The sequence below is a fragment of the Macaca mulatta genome, chromosome 2 (assembly GCF_049350105.2).
Source record: "Macaca mulatta isolate MMU2019108-1 chromosome 2, T2T-MMU8v2.0, whole genome shotgun sequence".
NCBI classification, from domain to species: domain Eukaryota; kingdom Metazoa; phylum Chordata; class Mammalia; order Primates; family Cercopithecidae; genus Macaca; species Macaca mulatta.
The window spans coordinates 34,073,849-34,094,527 of record NC_133407.1 but is presented as its reverse complement, the minus strand read 5'-3'; the positions used below and the strand labels follow the sequence as shown (position 1 = coordinate 34,094,527).

Here is a 20,679-nt window from a genome sequence, read left to right as displayed (position 1 = left end):
TTTTATCACAGTTTAAAAAATCATTTCACTCTTGTCTTTTATAATTAAAAAATGACAAGTCTTTCTTTGTGCCATTCCAAATACTATCTCTTGACTCTGCTAGAAATAAGGACATAAGCAATCCAACCCTTCATTCTACCACTGTTCCCTCTGCTGCTTCTACTTCCTAATTTCCATTACCAACTTTTCTTTGCGTAATCTAGTACATTAGCATCCGTTTCTATAACCATAATTGGCTTTTTCATGCTTTATTTACTGGTTGATTTTAAAGTTGAAAGCAAATAAGCAACAATATTATTAGCTAAACAATACACACTGAAGAGTCAAGAAATATGTATTATCATTAATACTTCCTTTTCTCCTTTGGGCTACTCAAAGAGAATGTTCCTAGTTCAAAGGGAATCCTTTTTTTTCTTTTTTCTTTTTTTTTTTTTCCTTTTTAAAATGCTTCCATTAAGGAAAAATAGGCATCATCACTTACAATCTAGATACAATGAATCTTTTCAATCTTTTATATTTAAATCATCTTAGCAAAACTTTGCAGACGAATAAATAAATTGTAAAAAACTTCACTCTAAATTTTCATTTTAACGATAACCCAAAACTATTCCTGGACTTGCAGGCATCTATACCTGAAATGGGTAACATATTTTGGATGTAACTAACTGCTCATCCACTGTTTTTGGTGAACTTGGAACATACTTATCTTATAAATACTGATTTCAGATTTCAAAACATATTTCTAACAGGCTCTAGCTTATCAATCTAGTTCTTCTTTCTTGCATCTGTTCTGTCAAATTGCAATACTTCTAAAACCACTGATGGTTCCCAATTGTGTTGAAAAGAGAAGAGCTACCTTCTTTGGTCCATGACTGCAAAACATTTTCAATTTTAGATTTATAAACACCAATTACAATGATGAATCCAATGAATTTTTCTACTTCTGCATAATCTATTTCCTTTTAATCACTTTTATATTCATACCAGTCTTCAGCATTTCTCCATTTAAAAGCAGTATGAAGTCAATGCTGGTAAACAAGCATCATAAAAGATGAATGAAATAGGGTCATACATTCGTTTAGCAAAAAGAGATGGTCCAGATTCTTGGTAAAAACTACTGCATGATAGAGTCCTTGCTGCAGAATGATTAACTGGAAGAGAATACCTTTTTTTTTTTTTGTCCTTAAAAACAGACTGCTCACTCATCAAAATTAAGGAGTTTGAGAAGATCTAGAGTATCATCATCCAAAGACTCAGTCTTGAGATTTCACTTATATGATTAATTTCACCCACATCATTATAGCCTACAGTGCTTCTACTTGGCTCCTTGCACTGATCTTCTGATTTGCCTAATAATTGTGAAAAGTCTTCTCTGCCAATTATTCTCTTTGCCATTATAGTAGAAAGTGAAAAATTTTGAATTCTCACTTTTGTTCAATGAAAGCTATAACAAACAAACCTAAAGATTGTGCCTTTTGACTTCTTTTACATGATGCAATACCTTAGGCAGCACAATAAGAAACCTAGTAATAAGAGAATAGTGATGATTCATTTTATTACATCAACCTTCTAAATGATTCCATCATTTTTCTGCTTTCTTATTGTTTTAGTCATCTTCAGTACTCTTGCAAATAATTCCTAGGGTGAAGAAATTGTAAAATACTTCAAGAAAGAGGAAAAATAGGATCATTAATTTCCCATAATGTAGCTTATATTTATAAAATATTCCAGTGGATCCACACTGCAAAACAGAATTGCAAAATAGAATAAGTTTTATTCTATTTGAAAATTTTTAAGTTTCTTGTACTTTGGAAGACCTTGAAGAAAAAATAAAAGTTATGATATGTCAATCTGTACAAAAAGAACTCAAATAAAACCCCAAATCCTCAAAAACTAAAAATGATCCAATGGATAATATGTCAGTGTTTAATATCTCAAACTTATTCCCCATTTTAAATTTATTTTGTATTTAACCCATGGCTTTTTTAAATACAAATTTAAACCAAGAGTTTCAAATTGCATTTTCACCCCCTTGAGAAATAAAAAAAAAACACATTCCTTCACTATATCACAAATATCTTTTTACTTCTCATTCATTCAGATTCCTTGTAATCTATTTGACTTTTCTTTTTGAAAGACATTGACTTTTGTTCTAATATTTGAAATATTTCCTATGCCTACAACAGATGTCTACCAGGATTTCTTTTCCTTAGATGCCTAAGTAAGTTCTTGCCCTTTCTTATGTCTATTATCATCTTCCTTTCCTTCACCCGTGTTTTGCTGGAATTTCATACAAAGATGGGTAGGAAATGAATATTCTACTTGCCTACTTATTTGTAACTAATCGGACCAATCCTTTGGCTAGGCCTAATTTACAGATTTATGATCATTTGCCCCGTAATCTGTTATCACTGCTCCACTGTATTCTAATGCAATCTGATGTTGCTATGGATGAAGAGCTAATAAAATAATCTTTCCCTTCTGGATTTGATTAACTCCAGTTCTATTCACCTAGTGACCTGGTAAGAATAATATATCAAATATGCTGCTAGGTAACACTGCTATGATTAAGGGATTAAGGGACTAATAAAATCTCTCTAGATGAGGAAAGTTATAATTATCTTATAGGAAGTCATAGCTTTGAATTTCTCAAGTGTAGTAACTCTTGTAACTAGACACGTCCCTTGCAGGCATCTGGAAACACATGTTTCAAAATATGTCTCTCATAGAGATATTTTAACCCAAGGTAAATCCCACACTCACAAGGTTGACCTTATCTCCTTTTACTTGAGTGAACTGCTACATGGACTGCTGCAGACTCTCAGAAGGCTGCCTGAAGTTACCCTGCTGTGTTCAGGGCACAGGTATCAGATGTGGTCTGTGAAAGTCTTGTGAGTTGGAATGTTTAGAAGAACCTAAAAAGACTCTGTGGTAGAAACTGCAGTTGCTAATGAGAAGTCTGATGCCAGCGTAGTTACCCTTCCTTTGTAGATGTCCTGACATTTTTTCTTTAGTTTCACAATTATGTATCAAGTTTGAAGTTTTTTCCATTCTGCTTGGCATTTAGTGAATCCTTTCAATCTATAAAGACTTATTTTGCCTTAGTGTGAGAAAATATTTGTGTGTCATATCTTACATAATTTCTCCTTACATCTTTTTGAAACTCCAATTAGTTAGAAATGGTATTTCTGAAATTATTCCTCTTCATCATTTTATCTCATTCTAAGACTTTTTACTTTTTTTAGGGGGGGGACCTCTTTGAATTTATATTACACTCCTTCAATTGAATTTTTAATTTCAGCATTCATAATCTTAATTTCTAAAAACTCTTTTTGTTCTCTGATCCTTTTCTACAACAATCTATCTCATGGATGCAGTTTCTTCACACGTCTCCGAAAATACAAACACTTGGTTTTTAAATTTGTCTTCATTTCTTCAACGTTTCGTTTTCCTCTGAAATTGATTATTCAATTTCTATATTGTGAACTTTCTCTTTCATGCTGCTAATTTTCAATTAGACAATCCTTAATTGTCTATTTATATATAAAAAGGCAATAATGCATTAGTAATTCCAGACATCTAGTGTGGGTTTTCTTCATTACCATATATATACGTTTTCATTTTTCTGGAGGTAATTTTAATATATGACTTCTGAACCATTTATGTAGCAATATTATACTCTTATGGGCTCCATGTAATATTGATCTCCATAATAAAACATAAGCTATGTCCATTAGAGAAATAAAAGGGCAAAGGAGACTCCAATTATGAAGTATTGGAACTTACCTTACACTAATAGTAAACATTTCCAGGATATCTTTTCCCAGTAACCAGCCAACCAACATGATGATTCCTGAAAGAGAAATAGTTATTTTTCCCTTTTACATACAATCACCTAGAAGGAACAGAACAAGCTGAACGCATCTAAAACATCCCTTGACAACAAAAGGGAAAGCATATTGGATCACAATTACGAGATTTTATAAAAATCCATTAAACAGGGGAGGTTAAAGTTAACACTGCTTAATGTGAATACGGTGCATAATCACATATGTACATGTGTGCTCACACAGTTTTACTTTTGGTTGACACTGCTCCCATCTATCCCTTAAAGCAATATCTTACTATTTTTTAAAAACTTACCAGTATTTTCATACAATGAAAAACAGAAGGTGGCAGCAAACATATGGGTCTTCTATTTAATATCAAATATGCAAAATTAAACCCTAAAACTTCATTTTCCATAACACAATATCCAGACACTTCTCAGCAAATCCATACTACATAAAAAGGGACACTTAGGACTTGGCTCAAAAAGTGATGTGCCTTACGTTAAGCACCTACGATTGCACTAACATCTAAAAATTACTACTTTCAAGGCATTTCAAAAATTTAAAAATCAGTTAAACCAATACTCCTTGCTTTAACCTTTTATCTTTGAAAAGAACAGGGGTAAAGGGGCACACAAGCAGGTTTGTAAGGAAAAACCAAACAGATTCATCAGAAGTTTGATAAAATAAAGCTATCTCAAGATTGTAAATCAATATGAACATTTAAGATAAGGTTGTTTTTTTTTTTTTTTTTTGAGACAGAGTCTCGCTTTGTCGCCCAGGCTGGAGTGCAGTGGCCGGATCTCAGCTCACTGCAAGCTCCGCCTCCCGGGTTCACGCCGTTCTCCTGCCTCAGCCTCCCGAGTAGCTGGGACTACAGGCTACCTCGCCCGGCTAGTTTTTTGTATTTTTTAGTAGAGACAGGGTTTCACCGTATTAGCCAGGATGGTCTCGATCTCCTGACCTCGTGATCCACCCATTTCAGCCTCCCAAAGTGCTGGGATTACAGGCTTGAGCCACTGCGCCCGGCCCCCAATACAAGGTTTTTTTCATCTTTGTATAACTAAAGAATAATTATCCAAATAGTAACCTTCTAAGATCCTATACCAAACACTATCATGATGGAAGAAATTATGTCCAAAGGATTATACCAGGGGTCAGCAAACTATAATCTGTGGGTCTCTTGTCTGCTTTTGTGAATGAAATTTGTTGGAACATAGCCACACTCATTTATATGCATATTTTCTATGATTGTTTTCATGCTAATGGCAAAGTAAACTATTTCCAACAGAGACCATATGGACTAAAATATTTACTATCTAGTCCTTTACAAAAAAAAAAAACAATTGCTGACCCCCTTATCTAGCTCTTGACCTTGGCAAGAGAAATTATGTCCAATGTGAATATACTAACATAAAACCAGATAATCATAAAGTTGAAACATATTTATTACTAAACTTGAAATGGTTTTATGATATAGTGCTAATAGAAACTACAAAGATTTAATTGGCTAGAATGTCCTTCAGTTTATCAAATTCACTATAAAATTTCTAGAAAAGAGCAATAATCAAATGAAAGAAGTTATGACGGCATACACACCAGTGAAAAAAACTAAGATAACTTCCTACCTTCTACTTTATGTTTACAATGAAGATAGATGGATAAACAGAATTACTATTTAAGAAGTTATTTCAACTAATATTGTATTAACAGAAATAGTGCTTCAAAATTGCATTACTCCTGTAATCCCAGCACTTTGGGAGGCTGAGGTGGGCAATCACGTGAGTTCAGGAGTTCAAGACCAGCCTGGCCAATGTGGTAAAACCCTGCGTCTATTAAAAATAAAATTAAAAAATTAGCCAGGTGTGGTGGCACACACCTGTAATCCCAGCTACTTGAGAGGCTGAGGCAGGGAAATCGCTTGAACCCTGGGAGGCAGAGGTTGCAGTCAGCCGGGATTGTGTCATTGCACTTCAGCCTGAGCAACAAGAGTGAGACTCTGTCACCAAAAAAAAAAAAAAAAATGTATTACTGGCTTTGAAATACTAAGTTAGCTGGAATAATTAACATGGTAAGAAAATTAAAGGAGAAAAGACTCCAAAATTAATGCAAGTGCTTAATGTGTGATAAAAACGTGACTTCAACCCCATGAATAAAGACTGGATTACAGAATTAATGGGATAATTAACTTGAGTAAAAAAGTTAAAACTCTGCCTTAAGCCATGTACTAAAATAAATTTTAAATAAAACAGTAAAATGTCAAAAATAAAAAACTATACAACAATGTTTTAATAAATGTTCTTATAAACATGAGGTTGGGAAATCTTTAGGAATAGAACAAAACCAACTTAATTGCAGAGATTAACAATAGGAGGGTGATAACAGAATCTCATGGAAGAGGGGATGTTTTAACCCATTTGTGTCTGAGGTTGCAATTTTTTGAATTTTTGCAATCAGACCTTGGCAATGACCTTGAGCAGTAGGATATAAATAACTTCCACATGCTTAACGATCCAATAATGGAACACTAGGCATAAATAATTACATATATTGCCCTCTTACCAAGTTTATTCTACATGCCTCAAAGGCAATTTAAATGGGAAAAAAATACTTATAACTTATACAACAAAAATACTGAAAATCTAGTCATATAAAAAGCTTTTATCAATCTAAGACTCAAGACACAGGAAAACGGACAAAAGAAATCGTTGGCAGGTCATAAAATGAAATAAAAATGATCAACCCACACATGACAAAGCATTCGGTTTCCCTAATAATGAACTGTCAAATCAAATAATGAGAACTCTTTTATTTACAGTTGAAGTTAATGACAACACTTAAAGCTGGCCAAAAATTTAAAAGTTACATGGATCCCCTTTGACTAAATAACTTTATTTCTAAGAATTTTTCCTTAAAAAAGAGAGGTATTTACCAGAAGATAGCCACACTGGAGAAGTATTTATATAACAAAAAAAAAACCTCAAAAAATCCTAAATGTCTAGAAGAGGTCTTCTTATATGTTTTCCCACAAAATAGAATACTATACAACCTTTATAGTTGTTTTGTGTGAGCATCAATCTAATGACAAGAGTTTTATGACAGGACATGTGAAATAAAAATAGAAAAGCAGTCCATAAAACTACAGTATTACATTCTTGAAAGACAAATACTAAAATGTTTAAAGAAATATTTTCTGATTACAAGAATCAGAGTTCTATTTTTTCTTTGTTGAAATGAACAATGACTAGTAGTCTTACAATTTTAAAAAGCATTAAACTTAATAAAAAAAAGAAAGCCAATAAATAAAACTAGAATACCACCACCCTTCACATTCAAAAAAGAAAACTCAAATAAAAATATATACATACTCACTCTTCTCTTACCTATTATACCAAAGGAGTAAAAGGAAAGTTGTTTTCCTAAGAGGTCCATGCTCTTCTGCAGAGGGGTTTTTGGTGCCTTGATAAATTGAAGAAGAGTGTCACCACAATTAGCTATATTTACTAAGCTTTATCAAGTGTCAGGGACTTGCTAAGTGCCTGACAAAGCAATTCTTAAGTTAACCATCCAACTCTCCCATAAGGTAAATAATCACCTTCACTGAGAAAACTGAGACTTAGATTTTACACAATGCCCAAGGTCACACAGTGAGGAATAGAAATTTTCTACTTTTAAAAACCTGTTTATTTGAAAAGGTCCATTCTCCCCCATGCTTCCTTCTGAGGAAAAATCTGTTCTCCTTCCTACCAACCACTGCAGGACTTCATTACCATCAGCTGCTCTCTCACTTACTTTTCCAATTTTCCCCTTTCTGTATCCACAAACATGCTAGTAACCCAGGTCTTTTAATCCCCCCTCATCTGCTAACCCTCTTCTCTATTCATCCCTTCACTACCACGCCTCTTGGAATGAGTTCCCACTCTGCATCACATACTGGAGTTTTGGCAGGTTACCTGAGAAATCCAGAGGATTTGGGGATAACATGACATTTGCATAATGCAACTTCCTTTTAAATAAGAAAGTATTTAAAATGAACTCATCTTTAATACTTTTAGCCAAGAATATTTTGTAGGTTATTTTACTTGGCAATCTTTTCCCTGCCACCCTTACTTGGAATTATGTGAAGTTGAAAAAATTTGATAGAAGACATATTCCAAGGTACAAATATACTAATTACTAATCCTTAAAATTACAACACTAATTTCTGAAAATAATAAGATCTACAAATAAGTGTTTATAAGCCTTTTTCTGCTATAAACAATGAGTAAAGCTCAAAATCCTTTAGAATACTAACAACATCAATTTAGACCTTTTCAATTACAGGCTTTCCAATTATGTTTCTAAACAGAGACAAGTGATTTCCATTCTGAATAAAATATTGCTCTCAACAGTATACAAAATAATCCAATATTCTCTACTTACAATGAAGAATTCCAGATTTGGAACAAATACATCATTAACATATTAAGTACTCACCTCTTCTGCTTGCATCATTTTAAACACCTCCCCAAATTCAGAATTTTCTCCTGTTCCAATGACAACACCCTAAGAGGAAAAACAGGAAAATACATTTACATCCAGATGAAATGTAAACCAAAACACATACACACACACATCCAACAACTTTCAAAGTCTTACCTACAGTGAAGATGTCTAACATACACACTCATAAGATTTCCTTAGCAAATTTACTTTTTTATGTTACTGTCATAACCATTTGCCCCTCATGATTTAAACCCTGGAAACAAACATTACATTAAATGTATTGCTGGCCGGGTGCTGCGGTTCACGCCTATAATCCCAATACTTTTGAGTGGCCAAGGCGGGGTGGATCACTTGAGGTCAGGAGTTTGAGATCAGCCTGGCCCACATGGTGAAATGTCATCTCTACTAAAAATACAAAAAATTAGCCAGGCATGGTGGGATGTGCCTGTAATCCCTGCTACACGGGAGGCTGAGGCAGGAGAATCACTTGAACCTGGGAGGTGAAGGTTGCAGAGAGCCAAGATCATGCCACTGCACTCCAGACTGGACAACAGAGTGAGACTCCGTCTCAAAACAAAACGTATTGCAGACTCAATTCTGAGGCCTATTTTTTGCCTATATTAGTATTTCTGAAATACAAATATGTATTATACTCAATAGGAGACATTTAATATAGTTTCTTTTTACCCTTAGTGAATGGTGTCTTTTGCACTGGTGGAGTACCAGAATTCAGGATATGAAGCATTTGAAATCGATCAACAGGTGAACAATATATAGTCAGATTATTACAGCCAGTATCATATCAACTAAATTAAAAATTTATTTAACTAATAATAAACACATCCATGAAACCACTGTTTCTCTCTTTAAAAAGAAACAGGTAATGAGGATTATCCATTATCTGGGAAATAGCAGAACTATAGAAATGTTATACTTCAGGGACACAGATTCTCCCGTTTCACAAATAGATGTAATGGGTTAAGTTCAATTTTATCTTTTGTCATGTATTTGAAAAATTCCACATAAAATCAGCAAAAAATAATTGAGAAAATAATTTAAAACAAAGGTACTGCTTTTTTCACAACAGGAAAAAAAATTTACCTTTGCTTTGCCACATCTGACCAGTGTTCCCATAAAGGCAATGTTACTTCTTGATGCAAGAGCTCCATTAGTTGCAGCTGGCTGAGGAGCTGTCACCTTAGAACAAGGCGTTGTCTCACCTGTCAAGCTGGACTCATCAATGGAAAGATCCACAGCCTTAGGGAACATAAAGAATCCCAGATTCAAATATTGTGCTACACTTAACATCTCTAGAGTTCATAACTATCATCACTTCTTCCTCAAATATCCCTTTTCCATTGATTAGCCACATCTTGTATCAAAACCATCACTCTAAGACAAAAGACCAGAATCAGTACAATCATATTTTAAAATACAATTAAGTCAACAAAATCTAAGACATGCAAAGTAGAATGTTGTACCATGAGACTAGATTAGTCCAAAATTGAAAATACAACTAGGAAAAATTTGACACTAGCTAAGACTCAATCTTCATCTAGAGAAAACTCAACTTTTCATGACAAAATATTATTTCCTAATTTTGTCAAGTCCCTAAAGTTCTAGAAAAATGGCTTGGCAGATTAAAACCACTGATGATGACTGAAAGTGATACATGAATAAAGGGGAAAAATGTCACTTAGAAATCATTTCATTTTGGAATCAATTTTCATAAAATTATTCTTGCTATACATCCCTACGTTTATTCCAAATTATAATTTGCAAGACTCAAAAATGTATACAAATGTTTTCATGCAGATCATAACTATCATAGTATCTTCCAACTCTGCAATAGGGCTCAATTTTGAAGACTTCACTCCTGACACAGTATTTACCTACCCAAGCATACAGAAAAAAGGAAAAAAAAAACTATTTTATGAGTACAGATAGATAGATACATACACACAAACAAGTGGGGGAGAGGACTAGGGCCAAGTAAGTCAGAAATAGTTAAGAGTTAAACAGCTTCCTCTACTGCAGTGCTTCTCAAAACCTTCAATACATTAATGTGAATCACCTCAACAGGAATAAAGGTATACAGCAACGGTTCTCAATGGAGGACAGCATCACATCAGAACTTGTTAGAAGAGTCCTTTGCTCCACCTCCAACACAAGGTAGAGAAAGTCAACCTAACAGACTGTATTTACAAGCCCTCCAGGTGATTCTGTTGCAAACTTCCATCCATTTTATTCCAGAAGCAATTATTCAAGGGTCCTTAGGGTACTCTTTAACAAACTAGGAATTAGTTCATGACTTTACTGATTTTACAGGCTCATTCATTCACCCAACATTTATTGACTATCAGTGTTAGGCACTGAGCAAGTTCCTGGAAAGAAAACAGGATAAATTACTGCACAGTATCACTGCTATTTTAAGTTGAGTCAGTATTCTCAATCAGGTCTTTCTTAATTCTCAGTTCACACTATGTACGTTAAATTTATATCTTCTTTTTCTTTTTTTTTGGCGGGGGGTGAAAAGTTATAAATTACATCTTTTAAAATGGTTCATTTCTGAGCATAAAAACCTCAAATAACCTCATGTAAAATTATTATTAAAAATTGGTTCACAGAATCTTCATCTCCGCAACAAAACTGTTTTAATTTGACCAACAACATTCCTACATTCACTTAACAAATATTTATTACTGCTTACAATGTACCATGCCCTGTACTTTATCACACACAGTAGGAGAATCAGCAGTGAAGAAAACAAAGTTTCTATCCTTGGATATTAATGGGAAAGTGATTTTAAACAAGCACAAGTATATAATATATAATGCCAGGTGGGGGAAAACAACAAATATAATGAAGATAGAGTCACACTTTAGAAGAAAACATTCCCCAAAACCAGGTAATCCTCTGCAGAGCCCTGATAGACCTGAGAGCTCGAAGGCTGGGCCATAATTAGGGAGAGTGGATTTCCCGTAAAGGGAACAAAAAGTACAAAGACCTTGGGGGCAGGAACATGCTTGGTGTGTTTGTGTGTTAGGCAAACACGTAACTGCAAAAATAAGAGTTTACATTAGATTGTAAGTTTTAAAATATTCATCATGAAAATAAATATAACTCCAAAGAGACAAAATTGTGATAGCATTTCCCAAAAGTTTAAATAGTATGACAATGGAATGCATTTTCGTATCAAAATAAGCTTACAAAAATTATTCTTTAAAACACAGATCAATAGTCCTTTAGACGTTAAAGGATTTTGCATTTAACATTAATTGTGTATACAAACACAAACCAGTTAATAAATTTGGGTTCATTACCTTAACCCAACTGAAGATTTAAAAAACACCTGCCATGTTCAAAGGCAAGTGAATTTTTCTTTATTAAAGGAACATATTTATTTGACTTTTCTTTCCACGTTAACCTTGAAACTATTTAACTTTTCACACTAACACATTTATTAGCAAGGCAAGAGAAACAAATCTTAAAATGGGCCTTTCTTCAAAGATAATGCCAATACTAAAAATCGGCTGACATTTCATTGCTTACAATCTGCTAGGCACTATGCCACATACCTATGCTAAATTATCACATTTAATCCTACTAACAACTCCTATGAGGCAAGTAATTACTATTATTATCCCTGCTTTACAGGCACTGAAAGGTTAAGTAACTCACCCAACATTATAGAGGTAGAACGCTATGCAGATAAAATTCCAGTGTTGAAAGATTTTAACTCCAGATTCCTCTTATTTAGAGGATCAATCTACAAATTATTTCTCCTCCCCAATTTTGTAACCACTTATAGAAAAAGACAGGTATAACACATAAAGCAAATTTATGAAAAATATTATGTATTTTCTGAATTACAAGTAAATTTATATAAGGTTCATTTTATTTAGCAAGCTCATCTTTAATGCTTGTTACAACAATCAGAGTTGCACGTAATTTTCCAAGATCTTAACTAGAAAAGAGATCCACTAATATTTAAAAATAAATACTTGTAGAAATTTACAGAATTCCTTCCCTAAGAGACGTAAAACTCATGTTTTCCCTTTGAAGACTTTTGCTTTAAATGTAAATCTTAAACATGGATAAATACTAACATGAAGTGACTAATAGAGAAGGAATTTTTTTTTTAATCTTCTGTTTTTAAAAAGAGGAAAAGCATGATTTCACGGCTCTGTAAGCAACCTAGCTCTTTGGTTTCAGCCTCAGAACAATAATCACTTAAGAGAGCCCTTGTCTGGTGTAACAGACAAGCTAATGTGGAAGAAAAAGGGGCTCAGGACCCTAATTTTTTTCTATATCATTATAAATTTGTAACTAAAACTGAAATTAACATGAAATGTGTCTAAATCTTACAATGTCCTGATCTGCAAAGATTTTAACTATCTGTTGAATACGAACACTTTCTAAGTCACAAGTTATCTTCTCTTAATAGTGATTGCAAGAGTTTTCCTAGGAAGTCGTTTTGAGGGAGTAGAGGGAAAGAAAAGGTGGAATTTAATAAATGAGGCAAGCCTATTACAGTTTAATAAAGTCACAATTTAATTCATCTGAGAAGAAAGATATTACAGTCATTATTCATTGCATTCATGAGAGAGGGAAAGGTAGGATAAAGTGAAATCAAAGAATCAGACAGCCCCATGACACCTAGCCAAAAGTTGAAGTACTAAACCCTCAGAAGACCTATTAATGAACAAGAAAACTGATTTTCACTTTCATTCTTCTTCAAGCACTCTGGTGGAGGTGTGAATATGCTATAAAGCAGTTCAAAAATCAGAATATAATAAGAATCAAGATGACTATATAATCCACAGTCTAAATATTTAATAGCTACACAATAAAAATGATTGGAAAAATTCACAAGATTATTATTCACATAAAACACTAGGGAGAAAGAAATCAAATGCCAGTCACAAAGGTTTCCTGAAAGGCAGAAAGTACTTTTAAAAATTCAGGTTAACATGGAACAACTGGCAGCTACAAATAATTTCTTAAGCTAAAGAACTGTTTGACATACAGTATACTGATAAGGCAATCACCTCTCCAGTCTAGAATTAAAAGCAAATCATTAAAAAGCAAATTAGAAATGGATTTCTCTCCCCAGAAACAATCTTCCAAAATATTCACCTGTAGCTGCCTGATCACAAAATGTCTTACTTCTGCTTTCAAAAATTAAGATACCTCACTGTTTATGCAAATGAAGAAAACGTAATTTAAAATCTTCATGTATGTAACTTATTAACACTCAAAGCCAAACCAACCAAGTGTTATGTATTACTGAAAACAATACATGAAATTAATTTTATCCCGTGGTAAATGCTTACATAAATTGCTAACTTTCTGATTCGAGTATACAGAAAAAGTTATTCAGAAGATACAGCTGTTTCATCTACATTGAAAACGTTCGGTATAACCACCTTCCTCAATGATCTTAGCTACATCTTCTGAGTAACTTGCTGCAGCTTCTCCACCAACATCTGCTGCTTCATCTTGCCCTTATATGTTATAGAGATGGCTTCTTTACTTAAACCTCATGAACCAACCTCTGCAAGCTTCAAACTTTCCTTTGGCAGCTTCCTCACTTCTCTCAGCCTTCATAGAACTGAAGAGAGTTATGGTCCTGCTCTGGATTAGGTTTGGTTTAAGGGAATATTGTGGCTGCTTTTACGTTTTACCAAAACCTTTCAAACTTTCTTCATATCCACAATAAGGATGTTTTACTTCTTATCATTTGTGTGTTCACTGGAACAGCACTTTTAATTTCCTTCAAAAACTTTTTCTTTGCATTCACAACTTGGCTAATTGTTTGAGGCAAGAGGCCTAGCTTTCAGCCTATCTTAGCTTTTGACATGCATTCCTCACTAAGCTTAATTATTTCTAGCTTTTGACTTAAAGTGAAAGACGTGATATTTCCTTCACTTGAACACTTAAGAGGCCACTGTAAGGTTACTAATTGGCTTAATTTCCATATTGTTGTTTCTCAGAGAACAGGAAAGTCCAAGGAGAGGGAAACAGCAGTTGGACAATGCAGCAGTCAGAAAACATGCAACATTTATTGATTACATTCATGGTCTTACATGAACATAGTTAATGGTGCCCCAAAACAATTTTAACAGTAACAGCAAAGATCACTGATTACAGATCACCATAATAGACATAATATTGAAAAAGTTTGAAATACTGTGAGAATTACCAAAATGTGACACAGAGACACAAAGTGAGCACCATGCTGTTGGAAAAATGGCGCCAACAGACTTGCCTGACACAGGGTTGCCACAAATCTATTAATATATTTTTTAAAATGCATTATCTTTGAAGCATGATAAAATGAGGTATGCCAGTACAATCTCAGAAGGAAAAATGAGGTGACAGAAATAGCTGAAGATAAAATGGCTGAACACTTCCCCAACTTGATGAAAGACATAAATCTACACAACCAAGGAGCTCAATGAAATCCAAATAGAATAAACTCAAAGACATCCACAATGAGACACATTCTAATCAAACCACTGAAAGATAAAGACAGAATCTTGAAAACAGCCACAGTAACAACTTATCACATAACAGAATTTTCATTAAGATTAATAGCTTATTCCTAATCAGAAAACATAGAGGTCAAAAAGAACAGACATTTACAATATTCAGAAAAAAAAATGTCAACCAATAATTTTCTATCTGGCAACATTACCTTTTAAAAATGAAGGAGAAATTTTTAAATTCCTAAATAAACAAAAGCTAAAAAAGTTCATCACTAGTCAGACCTGACTCATAAGAAATGCTAAGAGACAGCCCTTTAGGCTGAAATAAGAAAGTAGAAAGTAACTCAAAGCCATATGAAGACATAAAGAATTCCAATGAAGCTAACTATGTAGGTAAACATATGTATGTTGAGTTCATGACTCCTGTGTTTGCTTCCTATATAATTAAAAATGTATAAATGCATAAAATGCTTATAAATCTATATTAATGGGCACAGAATGCATAAAGATGTCATTTGCAACAATAACAAAGATGAGGGAGGTGTGGGCTGTACAATTTTGTATGCTACTGAAGCAAAGTTGGTATCACTTCAAACTAAACTGTTATAAGATTAGGATGTTCACTGTAATCCACATGTAATCACTAAGAAAATAAGTAAAAAGTATGCAGAGAAAAGAACTCGAGGAAATAAAAAAGGTACATCAAAAAAAAAATCAATCAGAGGGGTGTAAAAAAAAACACACACAAAGAAGGGCACAATGGAGAAATTGAGGAACATAAAAAGATAACGCAAATAGGAAACAAGTAACAACAGAAGTCCTTTCCTATCAGCAATCCCTGTAAGTGTAAATGGATTAAATTCACCAACTATGTGATATAAATCCTTACAATGGAAAATTCTTTGGCAGTAAAAAACAATGACATACTTGAATGGAGTACCTAAAAACATTATGTTAAATAAAAGAGGCCAGACATGAAAGACTACATATTATGTGATTCTACTTATATGAAATGTCCAGAATAGGCAAATGTATTTCAGTGGCAAGCGATTAGTGGCTGCTAGAGGCAGGGAAAATACAGAATGAAAGCTAAAAGGTAAGGGTTTTATTTTGAGAGTGATGAAAATGCTCTATAATTAGATGGTAGTGATGGGTGTACAACTGTGAATATACTGAAAACCACTGAAGGATACACCTTAAATATGTGAACTGTATGATATGCACATTATATCTTAATAAAGCTGTTTTAATATGTTTTTTTTTTTTAAATGTGGTGGATGGACTAGAGCTTTTGGCATGGTCTAAAAGCTGGTTAAGTATGCAGAATCTCAGGCCCCACCCCACACCTGCCAAAACAGAGCCCAGCTGACTCCTATGCACATTAGAAGTTGGAATGCATTGCTCTAGGGCAACTCTATGTCACAGTGACAGAACAGGCCTGAAAAAATCAAGTGGCTTGCCTAAGCTCACATGGTCAATTCATTTCATGAGCAGACACGTATCATTCTTTGAATCACAGTTGTTTGCAAGTTGGTGTCTGCCAATGGGGAGGGCACAAACTATCTTTTTCACTTCTAAGCCCTGAAGCCTGGTACAATGTGCCGTACATGGTTTTCAAATATGTGCTAAATGGTGAAAATGGTTTCATAACAGACCGATTTCCTAAGAAATGGATTACAATTGCCTAAATTAGCTTCATTACCAACATAAGTAAATTTAAAATATCACTATATGCTTACATTTTATCAAATATTTGAAAAGATTATTTTTTTGAAAAAGCATACCAAACCAAATCAGAATTGTAACCTGGGTTTTACCAGAATATTTTTTCATTGAGTAAATGGAACATGTATTTTATTAACTCAGGAAATCAGAATGCTTGACACAGAATGATTGCTCTGGTAATGGATTTACCCAACGTGGAGGAAGCTGCTTGTTAGTGGGTCTTAACAACAGACGGTGCAATAATGTGAGCCTCACAAATACAAACATAATGGCTACATGGGGTTCCAGTCAAGGAGATTATTTCTGACTCCTTCAGGTGGCAGGTAGCCAAAGTATATCTGTGCTGGCTCAATCATGCCCATTATCTTTGGTTTTTACTTCTCCTTAGAACTAGGGAATAGAAAGGAGCAAGCCCTGAAGACACCAAAAACTACTCACTGAGCCAAACTGCTATACTATAACAAAGTACAAGGATTCATGAGATTGAAAAATGGCTCACAATATAATGCCCACTGGCGTGTTCTTAAGTTCGAATTCCTGAGCTTGGCCTCAGTAGATGCTGACTCCTAACAGAACTAACCTTTCTGCCCAGATTAAAATGGCCTGGTAATCCAGTATCATAAAAACAGCTTAATCTTGGCTGCTAGCCCAAGTGGTAATTCTCTGAAAGGAGTCTGATACATTTAGAAAATCATCAGATCATAAACAGGTTTAAAAAAATGATGTGGGCCAACTGTACGCATATGAACCACAAAGCAAAGTGTCAAAGGACTTATTCAGAACTTCAAGTGAAAGAAAATCTTGCTATCATTTCAAGCAATGTATTATTGGGCTTAGAAAGTTATAGTTCAGAGAGGTAAAACATTTTCATAAGACAAAACAACAAACAAACAAAAAAAAACCACAACCTTTTTTCATCTGACCCTCACATTGTTTTTTCTTACAAAGAGTTCTTTAATCAAATATTGATATAGACTTTACCTGGAACAATATCAAAAATATGCTGTTTTCACAAAGGCAAAATGTACTGTTCAATGATAGACTGGATTAAGAAAATGTGGCACATATACACCATGGAATACTACGTGGCCATAAAAAAGGATGAGTTCATGTCCTTTGTAGGGACATGGATGAAGCTGGAAACCATCATTCTGAGCAAAATATCACAAGGACACAAAACCAAACACCGCATGTTCTCACTCATAGGTGGGAACTGAACAATGAGAACACTTGGACACCGGGTGGGGAACATCACACACCAGGGCCTGTCATGGGCGGGGTGGGGAGCCATAGCATTAGGAGATATACCTAATGTAAATGCAAATGCAAGTTAACGGGTACAGCACACCAACATGGCACATGTATACATATATAACGAACCTGCACGTTGTGCACATGTACCCTAGAACTTAAAGTATAATAATAAAAAATAAAATAAAAATAAAAATAAAATGTACTGTTATCCATGCATACACAGTCAATAAGATTGCTTCATCTAAAGTCACTGTCTGACCAATCCATTGGTTATCATCAAGTAACTGGCCAGTGGTGCCTCTTCTCAAATAACACTAAAAGTTAAAATAAAAACCCTTAGGGGGAAAAAAAAAAACAAAGAACATGCCCAAAGCTCAATTTCTCTAAGTTTTACTGTCCTAGCTCCATCAATGCCTCTCAAGCTCCTGCTGGAAACGCCACTGCCACCAACCATACAGTCCTCCCTCTGTAGCAGTGGATTCAACCAATCACAGGCGGAAAATATTCAAAGTATAATTTAAAAAATACAAAAAATACAACAGTAAAAAACAATATAAAAGTTTTTAAATACAGTATAACAACCGTTGACATAGCATTTATATTTTATTAGGAGTTATAAGTAATCTAGAGATGATTTAAAGTATACAGAAAAATGTGCAAAGGTTATATATAAATACTACTCAATTGTACATAAGGGACTTGAGCATCTTTGGATTTTGCTCTCTGTGGATCTACTAGGACCGATCCCTAGTGGATACCATGGGAAAACTATCTTGACTCAACCACTGGCTTCTGAAAACCTGATACAGGAAAGGGGAAAACTACACAATTCCTTAGGTTATCAATATTAGTCTTTAAAAAGTATAAACAAAATGGCAGTCTCAACCTGTTACAGTCTTAACTATGTATCCCAAAAAGTCATGTGCTGTAGCTCTACAGTCAACGTTATAGTATTTGGAGATGGGGCCCTGGGAAGTAATTAGGGTTAGATGAGGTCATGAAGTAGTCCTAATGATGCCATTAGTGGCTGTATAAGAGGAAGAGAGAGAAATTGGTGTCTCTGCCACGTGAGGACACTGCAAGAAGATAGCCATCTCAAGCTAGCAAGGGTCCTCACCAGAAACCAAACCGTGCCAGACCTTGACCTTGAACTTCCAGGCTCCGTAACTGTGAAAAATAAATGGCATGGTATTTTGTTAAAAGCAGCCCAAGTTAAGACACAGCTTATGAAGATAAAAGTTGTACCAGACAAAAGTTGCACAGCAGTCAGGTCACTGAATGCGCTAACAAGAAGTTGCTGAGGACCCAGGCAAGTTTACAGTCAAAATCTGAAAGCACTAAAATTTATGACAGTTGCAAAATGATGACACTGAAGTTGCAACCCTGGCTTTAGGCCTAGTCTGTAAGGGAACTAACTACATAGCAGAAGTTCACTTGCTTTCTCTAAAGTGAAATCTATGTGCTTTGGAGGAAATTAATGATATCCCAAAGCTGACTAAGGAGTTTTCTGGTTCCTTTAAACCCTAAATGACAGTTTATTTCATACAGTAGTATTAAATGACCAGCTAGCCTTACAAAATTATCCAAAGCTCACCACAGCCAAACTGAGCCAACAAAACTCCAATAAGCCAATTTAATTTCAAAAATCTAGCAGCTTCTACGTCCAGAAGAGAAACTGACTTTATCAGCCTATATCTTAAGTCAGTACATTTAAATTTAGATGCAGGATAAAAGATCCCCAACTCTTTAAAGAAGGTTATTTCAATCTGCAGTCAAAGTAGTTGCAAAAGTCTGTTTGGGGTACCAGGTAATAGGCAAAACAAATAGGGCAGAATTAAGGTAGAGAGAATAAAAAATATTCAACTATATCTGTAAAAGTGGATTAACTAGAACAAAATCAACCTAACTACAGTACTGCAGAATAAAATGTGCTGATGAAGTGCTTGCAAAGTTAACAAGTACGGGGAAAACAATAATAACTAATAAATTACTCCACAAGACATATGCTTACAATTCTTATTAAATTCACAATGTCGGCTGGGAGCGGTGGCTCACGACTGTAATCCCAGCACTTTGGGAGGCTGAGGCAGGTGGATCACCTGAGGTCAGGAGCTCAAAACCAGCCTGGCCAACACGGCAAAACCCCGTCTCTACTAAAAATACTAAAAAATTAGCCAGGCATGGTGGCAGGCACCTGTAATCTCAGCTGCTTGGGAGCCTGAGGCAGGAGAATTGCTTGAACCAGGGAAATGGAGACTGCAGTGAGCTGAGATTGCATCATTGCACTCCAGCCTGAGCAACAGAGTGAGACTCAGTCTCAAAAACAAATAAAAATAAAATAAAAAATTTATAATGTCTTCAATATATATTTGCTGAGTAGATAAAATACATACTAATCCATACTGACAGGTTTTCTTTCCTGTTTACATGTGAACTTTGAAATAATTAACTGTCAAGTCAATCAACTCTTAGTTAAATGAAAACCCTAAAATAGTTTTAGCAAGCCCTAATGGTGTCTTGAAGCTTCTATCATTATACTTCTCGAACCATGCAAACGGGAAACACCGTCTTCTAACTATCCCAATGAGAAGTTCTGCTTCTCAACTGGAAGAGAAGCAGCCCAGAATAAAGAATGGCATCAACTCCATGAATTGAAATTAGGGTTTTCTGGGGGAGGGGGAAGATAATTTATGCCAAGTGACAAGACTACTTAATCTCTGAGGAAGAATAATTCAAAGTATTGTCATCGACAAAATATTAGGTACTGAAGGAAAGGGGAAGAGTGGAAAAGAATTAACATTAAAAAGACCTCAAAGAGAACAAAAAAAGATAATGAAGTAAAATTAATAGCACTTGCAATATTGTCAATTATTCCTGGTCACCCAATTAAAGCA

At 34.6% G+C, this 20,679-nt stretch overlaps 1 protein-coding gene across 9 annotated transcripts in view; it reads right to left on the bottom strand.

The window, feature by feature from the left end:
- The window catches only part of ATP2C1 (ATPase secretory pathway Ca2+ transporting 1), a 157,968-nt gene that overhangs the window by 54,004 nt on the left and 83,285 nt on the right, over positions 1 to 20,679 (bottom strand). For all 9 annotated transcript variants that reach the window (XM_077991005.1, XM_077991009.1, XM_077991006.1 and 6 more), the window contains 4 exon segments: positions 9,417 to 9,572; positions 8,307 to 8,375; positions 7,214 to 7,289; positions 3,787 to 3,853 (listed from right to left, as the gene is read on the bottom strand). In XM_077991005.1, the coding sequence (XP_077847131.1) occupies positions 3,787 to 3,853; positions 7,214 to 7,289; positions 8,307 to 8,375; positions 9,417 to 9,572 (368 nt within the window).